The 20511-nt window shown below is 39.1% G+C and overlaps 1 protein-coding gene across 12 annotated transcripts in view; it reads right to left on the reverse strand.

The window, feature by feature from the left end:
- Positions 1-1021: 1021 nt before the first annotated feature.
- EMSY (EMSY transcriptional repressor, BRCA2 interacting) overlaps positions 1022-20511 on the reverse strand; it is a 97903-nt gene continuing 78413 nt past the window's right edge. For 11 of the 12 annotated variants that reach the window (XM_059188449.1, XM_059188441.1, XM_059188501.1 and 8 more), the window contains 3 exons: positions 18835-19398; positions 17351-17851; positions 1022-13544 (listed from right to left, as the gene is read on the reverse strand). In XM_059188449.1, coding sequence (XP_059044432.1) covers positions 13350-13544; positions 17351-17851; positions 18835-19398 — 1260 coding nt within the window. In that variant the 3' untranslated portion in view covers positions 1022-13349. The remainder of the gene's footprint in view (positions 13545-17350; positions 17852-18834; positions 19399-20511) is intronic. The other variant, XM_059188490.1, reaches the window with a different exon arrangement.

A 20511-nucleotide genomic window follows, 5' to 3' on the forward strand; every position in this document is an offset into this window, starting at 1 on the left:
GATACAGCATACACATGGTGGAGACAGCAAGAAATAGTGAAAAGAGCACTAAACATGAAGCCATGAGCCCTTGTTCTGCCAATTACTCAGCTGTACAATGTCAAGTTGGTTTCCCAGCTGGTGAAATGGTGCTGACTTACCTCTCAGGACTATTGTGAGAATGTGAAGAGAAACAGGGAACATGAGACCCCTCTATAAACCTTAGAGCACTGTGCACATGGAGGAATTATTAGCACCACAGGCCACGTGGTGCTTCTAAGATGCCCCAAAGAAAGAGCCGCTAGATAAGCTTCCCAATAAAACCCACTAAAGGTCACAAGAAAAGCTCTAGGGGGTCAAATAAAGACTTGATATTAAAAGTGTGGTCTGTGGTCAGCAGCATTGACATTGCCTGAAATCTTGTTTAAAATGCAGACTTCAGATTCCAGGCTAGAACTGAATCCAAATCTACTGAACTAGGAACTACATTTTAACAAGTTCCTCAAGGGGGCTCAACTGCACACTAAGGCAGAGTCACCGGCCCTATCATTGGGGTCAAGCTCTGCTTCTTCCCCTCACTCAGCCCTCAGGTTTCTGGGGCAGCTCAGAGACCTCCACCTCAGATTCTGGACGCTAGTATGGATCTGCTCCAGGGAGAGACCGAGCCCGAGTTACTCCTCCTCTTATTCCTTTAGCGAGGCTCTGTATTCTTGTAGCTGAGATGGAAAATTATAACGATGTTCATGATAACGATTCTGAAGAAACAAAGAATGTGTAGAATCATGTTCAGAAAAGTATGATAATGCATTTCTTAAGTTTACCATCGCTGTCTTCGGCTCAGGTCGTGATCTCAGGGTCCTGGGAACGAGTCCCGCATTGGGCTCTCCGCTCAGCGGGGAGCCTGCTTCCCCCTCTCTCTCTCTGCCTGCCTCTCTGCCTACTTGTGATCTTTCTCTGTCAAATAAATAAATTTAAAAAAAAAATCTTTAAAAAAAAATTAAAAAAAAAATAAAATGGGTTAAAATCAACAACAACAATGATGTCCTGTTGCTTCATTTATTTTAACTGTGGCAATCCGGAAAAGTCGTCAGTACAAAATGACTCATTCCCTGAGGGTTCTGAGTAAGATTCTAAAATCACCACCCATGGTTTTCCTGTACTTTGAAGTGACAGAACAAATGACAACGGAGATGGGCACTGTCCTCTGTGTCCAAAGTGACTGATACACAAACATTTCACAACAATAACATCCTCATCCCAAAACAACCTGCAATAGGGATGTTATTTCTGGATTTGCTTGTGCATTTTAGTTAACAAGCATCTGCGCACCTGTGGGCAAGGCCTCGGGGCCAGTCTGGGAGTTTTCTACACGGCCAGTCAACAGACCCGACGGTGCCTCCTACACACCAGGTACTTTTTCCTAATGCCATGAAGACGATCCAACTCTCAGAGCAAAACTTCCATGGAACAAGAATTAGGAGCCATAAAGGAGATGTAGAACAGTCATAAAGGAGATAGAGATGAGGAGGCAAAGAAAAAGAGTCAGGGGAAGCATGCCAGGTGACCTTGGGGATGCAAAGAGGAGACTGGTCAATAATCAGAGGTCAGTGCGTTGTGTGTGAGGGAACAGCCTGTGCCAGACACAGAGTGCGAAAGGACTTGTCAGGATTCTTCTTCAGCAGGACAACAATCTAACGCTAAGGAAGAAAAACTCAAAATAAATAGCTCTTTAAATCCTGTAACCACCTCCAAGTAACTGCTCTGAGTACACTGCCCACTGGTCACCAGACACCCATCTTAGAGTGCTCTGCCTACTTCGTTTTACTTCGCTTTACTCCCTTGCCCATAGAGGAAATCCACCCTTCTTCCAGCCTCAGCTCTGGGGCTGCCTTTTTATTGAGGCCTACACCCCAGCTCAAAAGCTGGCCTTTCTTCTTCTCAGCATGGATTGGGTGCCATGGACAGGTAGTAACACAGCAGGGAGCATGAATCAGAAGATAGTTCATTTGGGACAACATAAAGTATTTGTAGGAGTATTTGTAGGAAATCCAGTCAGGGATGTCTCAAGGCAGTAGGCTTTGGCCCAGGGAAGAGATAACAATTATAGATAGGAACTGGGAGTCATTAGAAAATGGAGACAGATGTAGCTACCTGCCTACCCACTTCTGCCCCTGCATATCTTCTCTTCTGTTATAATGGATGAACCCAGAACCTCCACAAATCCCAGCTCCTACCACTATTCTAAGAGTACACCAGCGATTTGACTGTCTTCTGCATTACAAACACTTTCTTCTCTCCATTGGATCAATCTCATCAGAAATCCCATTTCCTTAAATTAAAAAACAGCAGACCTCTTGACCCCATTTGCCTTTCCAGCAATTGCTCCGTATCACTGCTCTTTACAGCAACTCATTGAAGTATCTGTATTCTCAGTCTGTAATTCCCTCTTCACAACCTCTTCTAGCTTTTGTCCCCAACTCCACCAAAACTGCATTATCCAAGGTCACTTATGACTTCACATGGCTCACTCCCAGAGTCCTCACCTTTTTTGATTTAGCAGCTTTATCTGTCCCCAAGATGAACATCTTATGTTTCCAAGACTCTCAATTTCCAGCTTTACTTCCCATCCTTCTGGCCAGTCCTTCTCAGTCTCTTTTTTGGTTCTCCTTCATCTTCCTGACTGCTATGTGCTGGACCACCTAGGGATCAGTCCTTGGGAGCTCTTTTCTTTTCTACCTACCTACTTGACTTCTCCACTTGATGTCTAATAGGTGTCTTGAGTTTAATTTATCCCCAACTGAGCCTTTGATATTCTTCAAAATTAGATCTTCCCACAGTCTTTCCTATCAGTAAATGGCTAGTCTACTCTTCCAAATCACTCAGGACAAAACTGTAGTGTTGAGAGTGATGTCAGCAAAATGGCATAGTAGATAGCTCCAAGCTCACAGAAACTGAAACACAAGCAGAAACTACCCAAACCAGTTTTGTCAGAACTCTGGAAAATAGTCAAAAAGTTTTATATAGCAACACCAAATGCTGAATCAAAAAAAAAAAAAAAAAGGCAACTTTGAAAGTATAGGGTGCTTAATAAGGGCTGGGGGAGGTGAGAAGGGGAATTATCATATAATGGCTATAGAGTTTCAGTTTGGGATGATGAAAAAGTTCTGGAAAAGAACAGTGGTGATGATTGAACAATATGAATGTACATAATGCCACTGAACTGTATGCTTACAAATGGTTAAGTTTTATATCATGTTTATCTTGCCACTTAAAAAAATGAGACAGAAACAAAACTATAGGAAAACTCTGTGGCATTTCTACTGGCCTTTACCCTAGCCTCTCCCTGGCTCAGCAATGACCTTAAGGATGCCCATGTTGCCAGGGTGAGGCACTGGTCCTTGCTTTTGAAAGGAACACAGGACACTTTATTTGCAAATTACTGTGTACATTTATTCTAACCTGCCTTGGGGCTATTTGAAGGACTGAAGAAAGGCAATCATTTCTGTTTCACCTAACTCAGAACTCGGTCATGCTGGAAATGCAGAATACATTGTTTGAAAACAAGGCCGACAAACAATCTGCAGACTGCTAAGGCAAAAGATTATAGTTGAGGTATGAAAGAACACCTAAGGCCTGGGAGGAAAAGATCAGGAGAGTTCCTTTGAGAAATTAGGACATTCAAAAGCACTTTAATAATAAAGAGGAATTTACAAAGCCACATACACGCTTAGAAAAGAACTGAGAAGACCTCAAGCTTTCACTTCAGGTTGATCCCTAGACTCAGTGGAAGTCTGGGTAAGAAGAAGGACCACAGCACAAGGCCAATCTGCAAAGACCAAGAGGTGTGTGTATGTGTGTGTTTGCGTAGCTCCCGGGGTTCAAAGAAATCTGTCAAACACTAGTCGAACACATGCTGTGGAACAGAAACTTCAGTGACCACACATGAAAAGAATACACTGTCGGGTTGGGGTGGGGGAAGATGTCAGTAGACAAATGAACCACTACAGCCTTTAACAATCAAAAAAAAGAAAGAAAACCCCAGCAAATCCTGGGGGGGGAAGGGAAACTTTGATTTCTAGTTACCACACCACAATATTCAAATGTTCGCTTTTCAACAAAAAAAATCACGAAGTATACCCATAAACAGAAAAATATGACCTATTCAAAGGAACAAAATTACTTGACTGACACAGTTCTCACGAAAACCCAGACACTGGACTTATTATACAAAGACTTTAAAATAACTGTCTTAAATGTGTTCAAAGAGCCAAAGATGAAGAACTAAAGGAAATACAGAAAGTGATTTGAGAACAAAATAAGAATTTCAATAAAGAAAAATTATCAACAGAACGAAATGGAAATTCTGGATAGAAATGTATGATTATTGAAATGAAAACTCCATGGAAAACACTATAGAGGTTCCTCAAAAAAATTAAGAGCTACCATGTGATCCAAAAATACCACTTCTGGATATATATTCACAGGAAATGAAATCAGTATCTGTTCACTGCAGCATTGTTCACAATGGCGACAACCTAAGTGTCCATCAGTGAATGAATGAAGTAAATACAGTATGTGTATATATATATATATATATATACATACATATATATATGTATGTATGTGTGTGTGTGTATACATACACACACAGTGGAATATTGTTCAACCTTAAAAAAGAAAATCCTGTCATTTGCAACAACATGGATGAACATGGAGGACATTGTGCTAAGTGAAATAAGTTAGAAACAGAAGACAAATACTGCATGATCTCACTTATATGTAAAATCTTAAAAAGTCAAACTCACAGAACAGTGTAGAATGGTGGCTGCCAAGGGCTGCAGAAATGGGGAGATGTTGGTAAATGAATTAAAAAAAAAAAAACTTTACTAGAGGGGGTTCAACTTCTAGAAAATTTGAGCATGCAGAAGACAGAATGAGTGAACTTGAAGATAGGACAACTGAAATTATCCAGTTACAAAATTATCCAGGAACAGAACGGGGGAAGAAGAAAAATTAAAAGGAGCTATGAGACCTGTGGGATACTATCAAAAGGCTCAATATATGTATTATGGGAGAAAGCGAGAAAGGGGCAGAAAGAATATTTGAAGAAACAATTGAAAATTTACCAAGTTTGATGGAAGACATGAATCTACACATTCAAGAAGTTGAATTAACTCCAAGTAGGATAAACTTACACAGCTACACTAAGACACGTCAGAGTCAAACTGTCAAAAGACAAAAAGAAGATCTGGAAAGAAATAAGAGGGCAGCAACTTGTCAGGTACAAGGTCTCCTCAGTAAGGTAAACAGCCGATTTCTCACCAGAAACCATGAAGCCTAGGAAGGCAGGAAGTGCTGAAAGAAAAAACATAAAACCCGTCAATCAAGAATTCAATATCCAGTAAAACTGTCATTCAAAAATGAGCGAAAAGTTAGACATTCTCAGATAAACAAAAGCTCAGGGAGCTCATTACCACTAGATCTTCCCATAAAGAAATACTAAAAGGAGTCCTTCAAGGGCTTTTGGGTGGCTCAGTCAGTTGAGCATCTGACTTTTGATCTCAGCTCAGGTCTTGATCTCAGGATCCCGAGTTCAAGTCCCATGTTTAATAAATAAGTAAAATAAAAGATTGAAACAAAAGGCCACTTGGCAGTAAGTTGAAGCCATATGAAGAAATAATTTCCTCCAGTAAAGGTACCTACACAGGAAAATATAAGAGCCAATATTATTGCAGTTTTGTTTTGTAATTCCACTTTTTATTTCCTACATAATTGAAAAGGCAAATGCATAAAAATAATTATAAATCTGTTATTGGACACACAACGTATAAAAATGTAATTTGTGATGATAACAACATAAAGGGGGGAATGAAGCTATAGAGGGGCAAAGTTTTGTATGCCACTAAAGTAAAATTGGTATCAATTCAAACTAGGTATAACTTAAGGATATTAAATGTAATCCCCTTTGTAACCACAAAGGAAATATCTAAATAACTAAAAATTTACACAAAGTAAATGAGAAGGAAATAAAAACATCTCAATACAAAAAAAAATCAATTAAACATAAAAGAAGGCCATGGGAAATAGGGAATTTTAAAAAGTATTAGACATGGCAAACAAATATTAAATGGCATAAGTAAATCCTTCTTTATTCCTAATTACATTGAAAATAAATGGATTAAACTCTCCCATCAACAGCCAAAACTGGCAGATTAGATTAAAAATGATCCAATATGCTGTCCATAAGAGACTGGCTTTCAACGCAGACATAAATAGGCTGTAAGTTAAAGGATAGAAAAATATATTCCATGCAAATGGTAACTAAAAAAGAGATGAGGTGACTATACTAATATCAGACAGAATACACTTTAAGTAAAAACTGTTACAAGACACAAAGAAGAACTATATACTGATAAAGGGGTTGATTCACCAAGAAATAACAATTATAAACATACATGTACTAAACAGAGCTCCAAAATATATGAGCCAAATATTAACAGAACTGAAGGGAGACACAGACAGCTCACAATAATGGAGACTTCTGGAGATTTCAGTACACCACTTTCAATCATGGACAGAACATCCACAATGGAACAGAGGTAGAAATCAGTAACAGAAGGAAAGCTGCACATTTCACAAATATGTGGAAATTAAACAAACTCTTAAACAACCAGTGATTGAAGAAATCATAAGAGGAACTAGAAAATACCTTGAGATGAGTGAAAAAAAAAAGCCCCACAACATACCAAAATTTATAGAATGCAGCACAGTGCTCAGAGAGAAATTTTGCTGTGTATGCCTACATCAAAAAAGGAAAGATCTCAAATCAATAATTTAACATTACACCTTGAGGAACTAGAAAAAGGGGGAAAAACAAAATAAACAAAGCCCAAAGCTAGCTAAAGCAAGAAAATAATAAAAAGATTAGAATGTAGATAAATGAAATAGAGAATAGAAAAACAAAAGAATCAAAGAAACCAAAAGTCAGCTCTTGGAAAAGATCATCAAACTTGACAACCCTTTAGGTAATGACAAAGAAAAAAAGAGAGAAGACATAACTCCCTCCATCCCCATTCACTCTGACCCTAACCCTATCTGGTCTTTTTTTTTTTTTTTTTTTTTTTTGGCTCTTCTTTGAATATGCCAGGCACGGATCTCAGGGCCTTTGTACTTGCTGTCCCCTTCACGTTGAACACTCTTTCTGCAGACATCAGTCCAGCTGACTTCCTCATGTCCTGGAGGTTTTTTCCAATTTACCTTCTCAGTGAGAACTTCCCTGTCTATTTCATTTAAGATTTAACACCAACAGATCCTAGAGTTTCATATTCCCCTTTCCCACTTTGCTTGTTATAATTATCATAAGATACCATTTATTTTTAATTTACACTTATAACCCATTTAGAATGTAAGCTACATAACACAGATTGCTTTATTTTTCAACTATTTTGTTCACTGCCATATCCCTAGTGGCTAGAATAGTGTCTGGGTAACAATAACTGCTCAATATTTACTCAGTGATTTAATTAATTAATCCATATATGGTAGAGGTCAAAGTGATAGCATAGATGATAGACCCTGGTGAACACTGCCATGCAAGGAAATAGCAGTTGATCCTGTGGAGAACCAAACAGGATGCTACTGACTTGAATGAGTGAATCTTAAGATTACCAACGATCTCACTAAACTCTTTCAAACAAACTTGAATATTAAGTCTTGATATTCAAGGGCATCAGAGACAAAAAAAAAAAAAAAAATCCAGAAAGCTCAGCATCTCTTACTTAAGCTAAAAGAATTTAGAATGACTCCTTAGAATACTGCATTTCAAGGGCTCTCCCAGAGGCATACTGTAAAAATTGCAACTAATTCACAGCAAAGAACCAATGGTAAGTGCTACATAAACGTGTATTTCTCCCCAAATGCTAGAGGAACTCAGCAGTCGGGTAGGATTAAGTTCCCCTGCAACACATCTGGGCAGTCTTGGTGAAGGATGTGGTTTTTAATCAGGGCTTTGGGAAATGAGTGAGCCTGTCAATTACAGAGCATAAACTGTATGTGTGATGGGGGAGACAGGCAGTAGGTCGGGGTAGTGAAATGGGTTATGAATCTACAGATGTAGATTGCAGCTCTAAGAACCTTGAATGCCAGACATAAGGAGATGAGACTGGCATTAAAAAAAAAAAAGTTAAATTTATTTTTCTGTACTAATGAACTTAACTCCAAGTAGTTTGTACATATATTAATTCATTTTGCCAGGGTCAATGGCTTAAAACTTTTCAGTGACTTCTTGTTCTAAGAATAAAACCTCAAACCTTTATCATAACCTGCAAGATCCACATATAGGTCTGTCTCTACTTTCTGCTCCCACGCATGTTGCCTTCACTTGCTGCGTTGCAGTCACATTAGCCTACTCAAGTTCCCCTCTCCCCAAGTCCTTCCTACCACAGGCCTTTCATAGCTGCTATCCTTCTGCCCCCACCCCCCATCCTTCTTGTCTAGTTAAATCCCTTCCTTCAAATCACTTTAAGAATCCCTTTCTGGGGGCACCCAGGTGGCTCAGTTGGTTAAGCGGCTGCCTTCAGCTCGGGTCATGATTCCAGAGTCCTGGGATCGAGCCCCACATCAGGCTCCCTGCTCAGCAGAGAGCCTGCTTCTCTCTCTCCCCCTCTCCCTGATGCTCTGCTTACTTGTGCTCTCTCTCTAAAAAAAAGGAAAAAAAAAAAAAAAGAATCCCTTTCTGAGTACAACTCCCCAACCTCCGTATTTACACACTATCCTAGCACTACTTATTTTCCACCATAGCACTTAGCAATGAATATATTTAGCTGTAATCTTTGATTCATGTATCCTAAAGGAGATAAAGGCTCAAGTTCCAAGAGGGTAGAGGTGTCTTTCCCTGGCTATTATATCCCCAACGTCTGCACATAAGAAGTGCCCAGTAACTATTTGTTGGAAGGAAAAGAAAAAGTCAGGACATTTAAAAATGGGTATTAGGTGACATAGTATAAACCATTCATTCCATCTTGTGCTAACTGAAGCCTCTCGGAGCTTGTCCAGCCACATGGCTTGTCAGGATTCAAACTTAGGCTTGCTTTTTTTTTTTTTTTTCTGAAGTGCCCTGTTTTCAGTTACAGTCTGTGTAAGCAAGGAAGAGGTACGAAAGCAGAGCAAGACTTCTCACAAGTACAAATCTGATTCTATGGTGTTTCAATCCTTTTTTCAATATGTAGGTCATAGGCCTCACTTAAAGGCTTATAAAACCTGTAAGCAGAGGCAGCAGACTGTTTTCTCACTCTTCTTGGAAAGGCCTTGCTTACATGGTGCTTTTTCACTCTACTTCCTCTTATCTGGGATTTGTGACAAATCAAAAAACAAACTTGTGTGTGAGCACCTCTGTGTGAAGGCACCCAAGACAGACAAAGAGATTATGTTACAGGCCAACATCAAGTTCCCCTGTCTTTCCAAAGGCCAATTCTGTGTCTGGTGGCACACATACACTCCCATATAGAAAGTATCAACTTGGGGATCAGCATGATGCCTATTAGCATATAATCTGTGTGTTTTGGTACTTCATTTGTCTCTGAGCCCTCGTTTTCTATTTATAAAGTGGGATTGTTAATAGCTATTAGACTTAAAAAATAGAGCACCTCTGTGCCTGGCATTTTTTACATGCACTATTTCATGCACTCTTCACGATAACCCCAAGTGGGTCAGAAACTCACACTTTGTATTACAGGAAATGGGACCTGCTCAAGTTCATATGATCCATTAACACAGGAGCCTGGGACTCAAATCCAGACCACTTGGGTATTATTTCCTTTGTACTATGTCTCCCATCCAAGCAGGTCATTGAGAGAACCTCACAAAGAAATGTATTTAAAAACGTTTTCAATTAGCTCTACATAGTTTTAAGAATGTTAAGCAATTTGTTACATTAGAGAGGAAGTCAAACGTGATTAAGGTTTTAAGGGTGATGAATTAATGACTAGAGAACAGGTTACTTTTAAGAGTGGTATTATTGCCTGTACTTCGAAAGCTCTCAATTTAAATAATAGAAAATCATTCAATTTGAAAATGGGCAAAAGACATTTCTCCAAAGATCAGTGAATGGCCAACAAGCAGATGAAAAGATTCTTACCATTAGCCATCAGGAAAATGTCAATCAGAACCATAATGAGGTACCACTGCACACTCTAAAATGGATATAATTTTGAAAAATAATGAAAACAAAAAACAAATATAGCAAGCATTGGTGAAGATGTAGAAAAGGTCAAACTGTCCTATACTGCTGTAAACTGTGCAGTCACTGTAGACAAGAGTTTGATAGTTTCTCAAATCATTAAACAGTTACTGTAGGACCTAGCAATTACACTCCTAGAAATGTACCAAAGAGAACGGAAAACATGTAAAAACTATACACAAGTGTTCACAGCAGCATTATTCATAAAAGCCAAAAGTAGAAACCCTAATGTCCATCAACCAATGAATGGATAAAGAACATGTGGTTTATCCATGTGGTGGAATATTACTGAGCCATAAAAAGGACTGAAGGACTGAAACCTGTTACAATTTTGAAAATACTATGCCAAATGAAAGAAGCCAGTCACGGAAGACCACATATTATATGATTCCATTTATATGAAATGTCCAGAATAGGCAAGTCCATAAAGACAGAAAGTAGTTTAGTGGTTGCCTAGAGCTGGAGTGGCAGGGTGAGTTTCAGGGGTAACAGCTAAGGGGTACAGGATTTCTTTTTAGGGTTATGGAAATGTTCTAAAACTGGCTGTAGTGATGGCTGCCCAACTCAGTAAATCCAGTGAAAACCACTGAACTGTACACTTTAAATGGGTGAATTGTATGGCATGTGAATTAATTTCAATAAAACATTTTTTTAAGTTCCCTAAGTTCAGCATAAACTGCATTCTGCAATACAAAGCATTTACAAAGTTTACTTCAAACCAAATGAATTTTTCTTACCACTGCCTGTAACAGTTGTTAGGACTCTAATAATTCTGTAATATTTGCAGCATAATCTCTGGATATCTTTCACAAGGACTGATTTAAAATTACATTTAATAATGCTAAGACTTTCAGTAAAAGGATACCTGGAGACCCATATACAGCACCACCATCCATTCACTTAAGCAAGAAACCTAAGTAGGAACTTGAGTTTCCTCCTTCCTTTGGCCCTGGCATCCACTCTTCAGCAGGAAGCTCTGTTTGTAAACTCCATAAGGGTAGGATTTTCTGTTTATTTACTGTGGAATCCCTGGTGCTTAGAACAGTACCCAACACGCCATAGATGTTCAAATAATATTTGTTGAATAAACAAAAGAAGTCATGGTCTCCTTGAAAGTAGTATCTTTGAAGGAAAAAAAAATATTAAATCCCTCACTTGATAATTTGCTAATATATACATACTAATTTTTAAAAGTGTAGCTTATGGAAGTTTCGTCTGCCATTCCAGTTGTTGAAAACATATTAAGGTTAAATTCTCAAAAGGGACACAGGTATGCTATGCTGCCAGAATATGTAGAAGTAGACATAATAACTTTATTCAAGTTTGCTCTTGTTACCTGACCCATGAATATTTAAAAGATATTTTATTTTATAAAAACTTACATCTGTAAGTAATGGACTGACCATAACAGAGGGCTTAACCTTGAATACATGGTTAGGCTTAGGGGCCCACAAACCCCTAAGATTGTATGTAAAATCTAACATGTATATTGGCATGTGTGTCTTTTTGGGGAGAGTTCATAGTGTGATCAGATTTTCAAAGAAGCCTATGACTGGAGAGGTTAAAAAGTTACTTAACTAGAAACAATCACAAAGTCTTTTAAACATGAATTTGTACAATAAAATAAAATCCAACAGCCCCATCTACGGGTAAGTCGTTAACCACTCAGGAGAAATGATGGCGACTACCAGAGGTCAGTGCATCTTATAAATGCTTGTGTTTAAATCTTCAGTGTCACTCTAGTGGGAATTTATTAACTACAGTATCACAGTTTTTTTTCTAGATATAGATGCAAAAATTAGGAGACTGTTGGTGAAATCTACTTACAGTACTTCAGCACCAAAAAATTGGGCAGTTATGCTGAGATATGTATGTACAGTTCAACATTTGTCAGTCTTAAAATGCTTATTTATAGTGAAATCTATATAAAACCGTTAAAAACTTTTCTATTTACATTTTTTAAAAAATGAAAAGAATTGCTTCCTTTGCCACAACTTGTCAAAACTGACCGTTACCCTCCCACCCTCTTACCCCTCACTCTACTTGTGACAGACCGTGATCACAAGACCCAAACATATTGCTTAAACAAACTGTGTCCTAAAAAGGCAGAATGCTTAAAAACATTACATTTAGAACTGCAAATTAATTTTTATACATTTCAAAGGGGTTTAAACAAAAGTACGTAAAAGTTATCTTCAAAGTCTCAGTCCAATATGAATGTGCAATTTCAATGTTAAGATAGCATCATATGGGTTATTTTTCCTGAACATAGCTGAACATTTCCTTTGGGCTAGAAAATGTTTCTTTTCCTCTCCTTCACAATGAAACATTTTCTCTTTTCTTAAAGGAGCGGGAGGGTTGGGAGGTGGAAAAGGCAGGCAAATCCTGGTTTACAGGAAATCTGTCAGAATATGGCCTGCTTTGAAATGTTTACATTTAAATAAATAGAAGGCAAGTGTGCTGCCTAGAGCACAAAGGAACAACAACACAATAAATTAGCATACAAATGATGAGAATGTACAAGCCACCCAAAAAGCACTTCCCACTGGTTAGGGATCTGATTTCCACCATCTAACAAGGATTCTTTAATGCCAGTATTTTTCTAGTTATTTTATAAACTATAAACTGAGCAAATGTAAAATTTTAACCAATTCAACACTTTCAGAGATTTTCAAAAACATACAAGGTTTTTAAAAAACTGTTCCTGACACACCATTTCAAAATACAAACTATTCACATTCTCCTTTTCTGATGGTGTTTTGCTCAGCAGAAACCAGTTGAACATTCACAGGAAAAGTCTCTTTCCACTGCATGACATACTTTACCATCAGCCATGGTCCAACAGAGAAAGGATATCGGGTCTTTTGTCACTGCAGATGTGCACGTTTTTCTTTTTTTTAGCTTTCCTTTTTTTCCTTTTTCTTTTTTTTTTTTTTTTTAAAGTACATTCCCCTGTGAGTTTTATCTTGTTTTAAAATGCTGCTCCTGCAGCAGCTCTTGTTGAAACACTGTGATTTTGGGGTCCATAGCCTAAGCATGGGCAAAGTGCTATCTTTAGACATCAAAAATCAAGGGCTTCCCTGGACACTTGGTAACCAAGTAGGTTTTAAAGTGCACGCCTGTTTTCAAAAATTTAGGACCGTTCAGCAGAACTATGAGAGGGGCTGGGCTCGGTTCCATCCTCTGTGCTACTGTCTATGTCTTGCTCCATTGCCGTCTCATCGTCATCCAACTGCTGGCTAGTGAAGTTGTTTAGCTCAAGAAGCCCACTGGGCTCTACAACCACGTTGGAACTGGAGTGACAAGGAATAGCATACTGGGGAATGGCCTGGAAGAGAAGACACAAGAGAGAGGCTTTATGGTAAAAAGAAGAAACAGGAGGATTTCCCCAACACTAAGGAAGGAAACAAGGAAACTGACATTGGACAACTACTACACGCCAGGCACTGTGCTAGGTGCTTTCACACATGATACTCTACTAAATCCCCATAACAACACTGTAAGAAAAATGTTACTCCCATTTTACAAATGAGGAAACTAAGAGGGTAAGTGACTTAATCAAGGTCACACAGTTGGTCAAAGTTAAAGTGCCAGGATTCAAGCTCAAGTCTTCTAACAACTTAAAGTGATCTTTTCACTTCCTGACTGTACCTCGTCCAGTGAAGGAGGCTGAAGTCTGTGCCTAAATCAAGAGAGAGACTTGATCATTTGATCATTAAGCAAATTTTAAATGTAAATGCAGTCAGTTTTCAGTCATTATTATCTGCAAGGTATATGATTAATTTGCTGACACCACAATATATTTTAAACCCTTCAGTAGCCTTCTGTAACCCTTTGGTAGTTCAAAGGAGAAGTTATTTATTTGGGTGACATACTAATTCTCTTTCCTAAGAGGACAAAACTGTCTTTTAAAATATGAGTAGACAAACACATATTATGGCCATATCGCCTTGTCAGGTTCTTCTTTCTCATCCTTATCAGGTCTATCAGTTCACATAATACCCCTGCTTAAAGTTCTACAACGGTTTCCTATGGTAACTGCTATAAAATCAAACTTTTTGTCATAACTCTAGGCTTATGCCAAGCACACTCATACCTTGGACCTTTGCACTAGGTTCCTCCCCTCTTCCTGGAATAATTTTTCGCTGAATCTCTGCATGGCTGGTTCCATCCTGTCATCTGCATCTTAGCTCAGATGCTTAGAGTAAAACATTTTGAGAAGCTTTTCTTCTATGACCATGAAACCAGATCACTGGGTAGGTCCCACTCCCACCTCTATTACATTGTTTTTTTTCTTCATTGTATTTATCATTTTTGTTAATTTTTTTTTCTCACCCTTAGAATGTAAGCTCCATGAGAATGTAAGCACAGAACTTGACTACTTTTTTTCATTGCTAGATGCTGAGAGATCTGAACAGGGCCTGTCATGCCTTAGTTGCTCAATAAACACCTGCCAAATGAATTAACCTATCTTTAACATTCAAAGTCCCAGGGCAAAACTGAGTATCAGGAAATATACCTGACCAAAACAGTCTTCTACTGCCAGGGTGGGAACTGATGGGGAGAGGGATATAAATATAATGTTAACACTATAAAGAAAATATTGCAAGATGCCAAGGCACTCAATCTAGATTAGTGGAGTCTTCTGTCACTTGTTTTCCCCCACTCTGTTCCATATAGCTGGTCACTGTGAAGAAGTCTGAGGTGGGATCAGGAGACCTGGATTCTAATTCAATTCTGGCTCAGATGTGCTATGGACCTCTGAACAAGTCACTTCACCTCACTGAGCTTGAATCTCGTGCAGTAAGATATACTCTAAAGATCTCAGGGTTCTAAAACTGTAAGTTCCACATATATAGATCCTTCAGAATAGAAGATATATTTGTTTTGTTTACTCCTCTAGCCTGCACCTAGCACAGCACCTAGAACACAGAGGTTAAGTAATACATGTGGTATGAATGAATGAATGAATGAACGAACAAATGAATGAAATACAGTTGTCTACAAAGAACAATGCTTTTCATTCAAAGTATTTATTATTAAACATGTTGAATTTTTATAAAACATTCTTCAAGGAATCAAAGCACTTCTGTAGACTTCTTTCATTCATCCCCACACTATTTTACTGAATCCATAAAATCAATACTTCCAGTCAAAGCTAAGTGTAACTAGAAGATCTGAAAATATCCCAACAATATATTCCTGATGATTATAGTAACAGGAGCTGTAGTTATTGAGTGTTCCTTTGTATCACACACTTAACTAGCTATATTCCATACAGCTTCCCATGAAATCCTTGAAACAACCTTGTGAGCAACTGTTATGATCTTCATTTCACAGGGAATGAAATGGAGGTACAGAGGTGAACTCTGTTGCTCCAAACTACAATGCTGGTAAGAAGGAGTACAGCTGAGACCCAAACCCAGGTGTTTCTGACTCCAAAAGTTTGGTTCCTAACAACCACACTGTCCTTCCCTCTGATGTGGCCACCTAGCACATGGTATATATACACTGAAAGTTAGTTGTATGTTCTGTAGAGAGCCGATTCATTAGATACTATCCTTGATACACAAAGCAATTTTCAGCCCTGTTCATAAAATACAGAAAATAATTTCTAAATAAGCTATCCCAAATTATTTCCAATATAGTTGGCATACCAATTTAAACTCTTAGGAGCCACAGTAAATTTTAGTAAAATAGTTAACAGCTACCATTTATTGGGCAATCACCAAGAGCCAGGTACTATGCTAGGTGCTTCATCTAAATTTTGTACAATCTTCCCATTTATCATGTAAAATAGGCACTCCTTATTTCCATTTTTACTGATGAGGAAACTAACGCAGAGTGGGGTAAAAGAGCCCTGCCTAAAGTCACACAATGAGTGGCAAAGCTAGAAACTTGAAGTCTTTTCCCACATTTTCAGGGGGTGGGGTGGGGGGAGCGACACACCAATGACTCCCCCTGTCAAGAATGACTTAATACGCTAACAACTGTTTTTATAGAGGAAGAAATCATTTAATAATTCAATGGCCAGTTCTATTTGCCTTTAAGCATTTTCCCCATACTTATTTATATTAATAAATATAATATTGGTCAATTTGTATTCTCTTATAGCCTGGCATCATGGAAAAGGGAAAGTTTACCATAGAAACTTTCAAGTCACACAACAATGAATCTATGGTAAATCCTAGATTATCCACATTGCAATGAATCCAAATTCTCCATTAAATAAAATGTGCTGTGCTGATAACCTTCCAAGCCATCTTACAAATGTAGCCAAAAAAATGAAAAGTGACAAGAAAACAATCTGAAACCCTGCAAGGAGAAAGAGAAGTAAAACACAACTTCTAAAGGCTAGTCTGGACTCAGTAATTCTTTAGTCTTGATCTATTATGCATGATGACAGATGAGTTTCAAAATGAAGGGAATGTGAAGCACAGAAGATCTACTGCCAATGAATAATTCATTATGTTCACTTGCCTGTACTTACCAAGGCAGGACAGTAAACATAACAAGATTTTTCAACAATGATTGAAATAAAAAGCAAAGCTTTATGGTTAATCCCAAATTAAATTATGTAGAAACATTTTCTTACAACATGTTTCTGCAGACATTGCAGTTAATTAAGGTTTAACTGTCCTAAAAACCATAAACTTAGATCAAGATAAAGAGCTGTGTATTTCCAAGGAAAGGGTCCCTGAAATTGACTTGAAATAAAAGTGCAATCCAGTTATATCCCAGGAGTTTTTGAGCAAAGACCAGGGAGACTGACCCCATCAAGTTGCTGATTTTCTGGGTTGACTTACTGAGTTAACCCTGGCAAGCATGTCTTATATCTACAAGATATAAGACAAGACTGTCAAGACTGTCAAGCTGACATATGGGCTCAGGGCCCTTGACTACCTCTAAGAGGGGGTGTGATAACATCCACCAATTTTCTAGAATTCTCTTCCAGAAAATAAAAATTTGTATATTTATAATAGGTATTAAACCCCAATTTTTCAAATGCCATCTCAAAAATAATTGCTATATCTTTTGCCATCTTGGCATGACTCTTCCTGTGATAGCCCCAATCACAGTAAACCCACAACCCCCAAGATGCCCAATACTTCTCATGTTCCTTCCAATTCTTACCTGGATGATAATTTCTGCTGGGCTCTCTTCAGCTTTCTTTTGGCCTACATTCTGAATACGCATGAACTGGCCTGTCGTAGGCACTCCTGGTGCATCGATTTTCCTTGTCGTTAAGGGAGGGCCAACAGCAGATGGACTTGAACAGGACTCTCTACATTTCTGTTGCTGGGGAGTGGAATTCGCCATCCCTGCCACCACCACATGGGTGGATGGTAATGATCCTGCTTCACCAGTGAGCATACCAGTGGCAAGAACCTTCTTTGGGGGATCCACTACCATATGCTCTACATTTGTATCAATCTGAGCTTCCATCAAAGACATTTTCAAAATGTCTGACACTGCTGTCTTCTCAGAGGCCTGAATGGGAGATATGCTTGTAACTGGTGATGTCAGCTTAGGCACAGAACTGCCACCAGTTATCTTTGTAACTGTGGGAGGCTGGCGCCCCTCAAAAGTTATCTTTGTAACAGAGGATCCTTGGGTTATAATTGGCTGCTCCACCTGAAAACAAATTGGGGTTGTGTGTGTTACAGCTACATCTCTTTGAGAAAACCTATCCAACACCCCAGATAATATGGCAAAAGAAACATTCGTGCGGTATACTAGGAAGACATTCTGAATGAAGCTTGGTGTTTTAAAAGAGGGCTGGATGGGAAAGTATGTGGTTATTTTTAAGAAACCTAGGGAATGAGGAGGGGTAAAAAGAACCTTTGTCTAGCCAGCCAAGGTTCACAGCAATGAAGGAAAAAAAAAAGTCACAGCAGCCTTGTTTTCCTTTGGGATTTCTATCCCAAAGGAAGGTATACCTTCAACCCGTTCTCAAATTATTTGCATTTTCTTCAGTTTTTAAAAATAAAAAGTAGGATATTCAATTTTTTGCTTCAAAATACACCTATACAAATATATTCTCTATATACGTATTTATAATACACACATACACACATATACATCGCTCTAAAGCCACTGGTTTTCCTTAATAGAATTTTTCTTTTGATTATCCAGATAATTCCTCTATAATCTAGAAGATAAAGCTAGAAGGTAAATTTATTAACTAGATGATAATGATGTAAACTACAAAGGAAGATGTTCAATGAAGCTTCTTAAAAGACTGTAGTTTACTTAGCATTACTGCCACAGATATAAGAGTTTACAGGCAAGGAAAAAAAATATTTTATACCTAAAAAATACAAATAATTTAGGGATCTTGCTTCCATGCACTGCTGACCAATGCTGAAGTGATTTCATTAACTGTCTGGAAAATCAAGTTCTGCATGCTATGCTTTTTTTTTTCTTCCTATTATTAATGCATACATTTCTTCCCTAATATCAACCTTCTGATGGGGTAAAGTAATACCAGCATAAATGAGGCTTTTGAGTTTCCTCTTGCCAGGAGAAAGCACTGCTAATCACGACAGGGTCATGATGTTCTTATTTTTTCCGTGAACAGAGAAGTTTAGCTTTGCATGCTACCAATATTCCGTTACCTGGCTTGCCGGCTGTTTCTCTGATGCAGCTGGGAGCGGCATTTGGCTCTGGGGGGTTTGGGGTTGCACGTAGATTTTTGGTTGGTTCGGAGCCTGCTGCAGTTTAGGGAGCTGCTGCGTGGTTTTCACTGCGAGCACCTGTACTACAGTCTGCGGGGGCTGTGCCATTAAGGTAGGAAGCTGCCTGTCTTTGGCCACCATGGGATGCTGTGTGTGCTGTACATCTGGCTTGGGCTGTGCTTGTTCTTGCTGGAGAGGGGTGAGCTTTTGGTGCCTGATGGAAAGCTGGGGCATTTGCGGGAGTTTGTGCTGGAGCTGGTCTGCCTGCAGGTGGATGGTCTGCTTCTGTTTAGTCTGGAAGCACTGCAGAGTTTTCACTTGCAGCTGAGTCTGTTCCAGCTGGGGCTGGCTAAGTTTCTGCTGCTTAGCTGACTGCGACTGAGTCAGAGCAGATCGGTAAAACAGACCTGTCTGAGGGTCTAAAGTGTCCATCTCTTCAACCTCGCCCTCCTCAGTTCCAAGTTCCTCGCTGTGTTTGGTAAAAGCAGTGTGACTGCTTAATGCCTAAGTAAAAAAGGCACAAAGTAAGAATGAAATAAGAAAACCACCTACATTGCTACATTTTCCTCAAACTGAAGAGACTTGGTTATGAGATTCATTCAAAAATTTTCAGAAGGCCCTAAAAAGACCAAGAAACTCAAGTTTTCTAAACCTAAAGGGGGGTCTTTAGATTGAGACTCTTGTAATTTCAACTCTTAGACATTAAGGACTGCAAAAACTGATCTACTCACTTCTTTAAGAGAAGTCCTTGAGAGCCCAGAATATATAGGTAGGAGGAGTAAGGTTGCCCTGCAAGCACAGCCCAACACAGAAAAGGAGAGGTTCTCTGGCTCAGGACACAGCTCTCTTGCCTGGTCATCAGAGATACTGACCCAAGCAAGAAAAGAATGCAGCAACCCAGGAATGAGGTGTCCAGAAAAAAGCCAAGGTTCAGAGAAGCCCACGTTGGCCGTGTGTATGTCCAACCCTGTCCAGAAGGGAAGAGTCACTGTCTGAGGGACATGCCCATCCGGGTCCCCAAAGAGGGCCTCTCTGCTCAGAGTGGAAATGGGTCCTCAGGCTTCACCAAGGCCTGGTGAATAACCCTCTGCACTAGTCATCCTCCCCACTTTGGTCATCTGGGTCCATTGGGCAACAGTTTCCCAGAGACTGGGCTGCCAGGTGGGGAGGAGACCCAGGAGGGGATGGAGAGCACTCCTGTCCGTGGAAAGAGAGATTGTTCTGTGTCAGTTATAACAGTGATGGGAGGAAGCATTGATCTTGAGGGACATAGTTAGGGCCAGCCTGTTTGACCTCTCTGGGGGTCTTGAGAAAGCTCAATGTCAGAACCTGCCAGCAACCAGGCTGAGATCGGATACTCAGCTAAACCTCTGGCCACCTGGCTTTCCTCAGTGACACAACATTCACCCCAACCCTATTCTTCCTGCTTCTTTGTCATGCTATTCCTTTATTCTAAACTTTAAAAACTTTGAGATTCATTTGAAACCCTCCTCTATCTCATAATGACCTTACACATACAGGTTTTTAATGCAACAATTTATTGTCATTCAGGTTAGTTTGCTTACAATTAGGATCAACTGCTACCAGTCAAATGATGGTGCTTTATGTGACAACTAA

This window comes from Mustela lutreola, chromosome 1 (assembly GCF_030435805.1).
Source record: "Mustela lutreola isolate mMusLut2 chromosome 1, mMusLut2.pri, whole genome shotgun sequence".
Lineage (NCBI taxonomy): Eukaryota > Metazoa > Chordata > Mammalia > Carnivora > Mustelidae > Mustela > Mustela lutreola.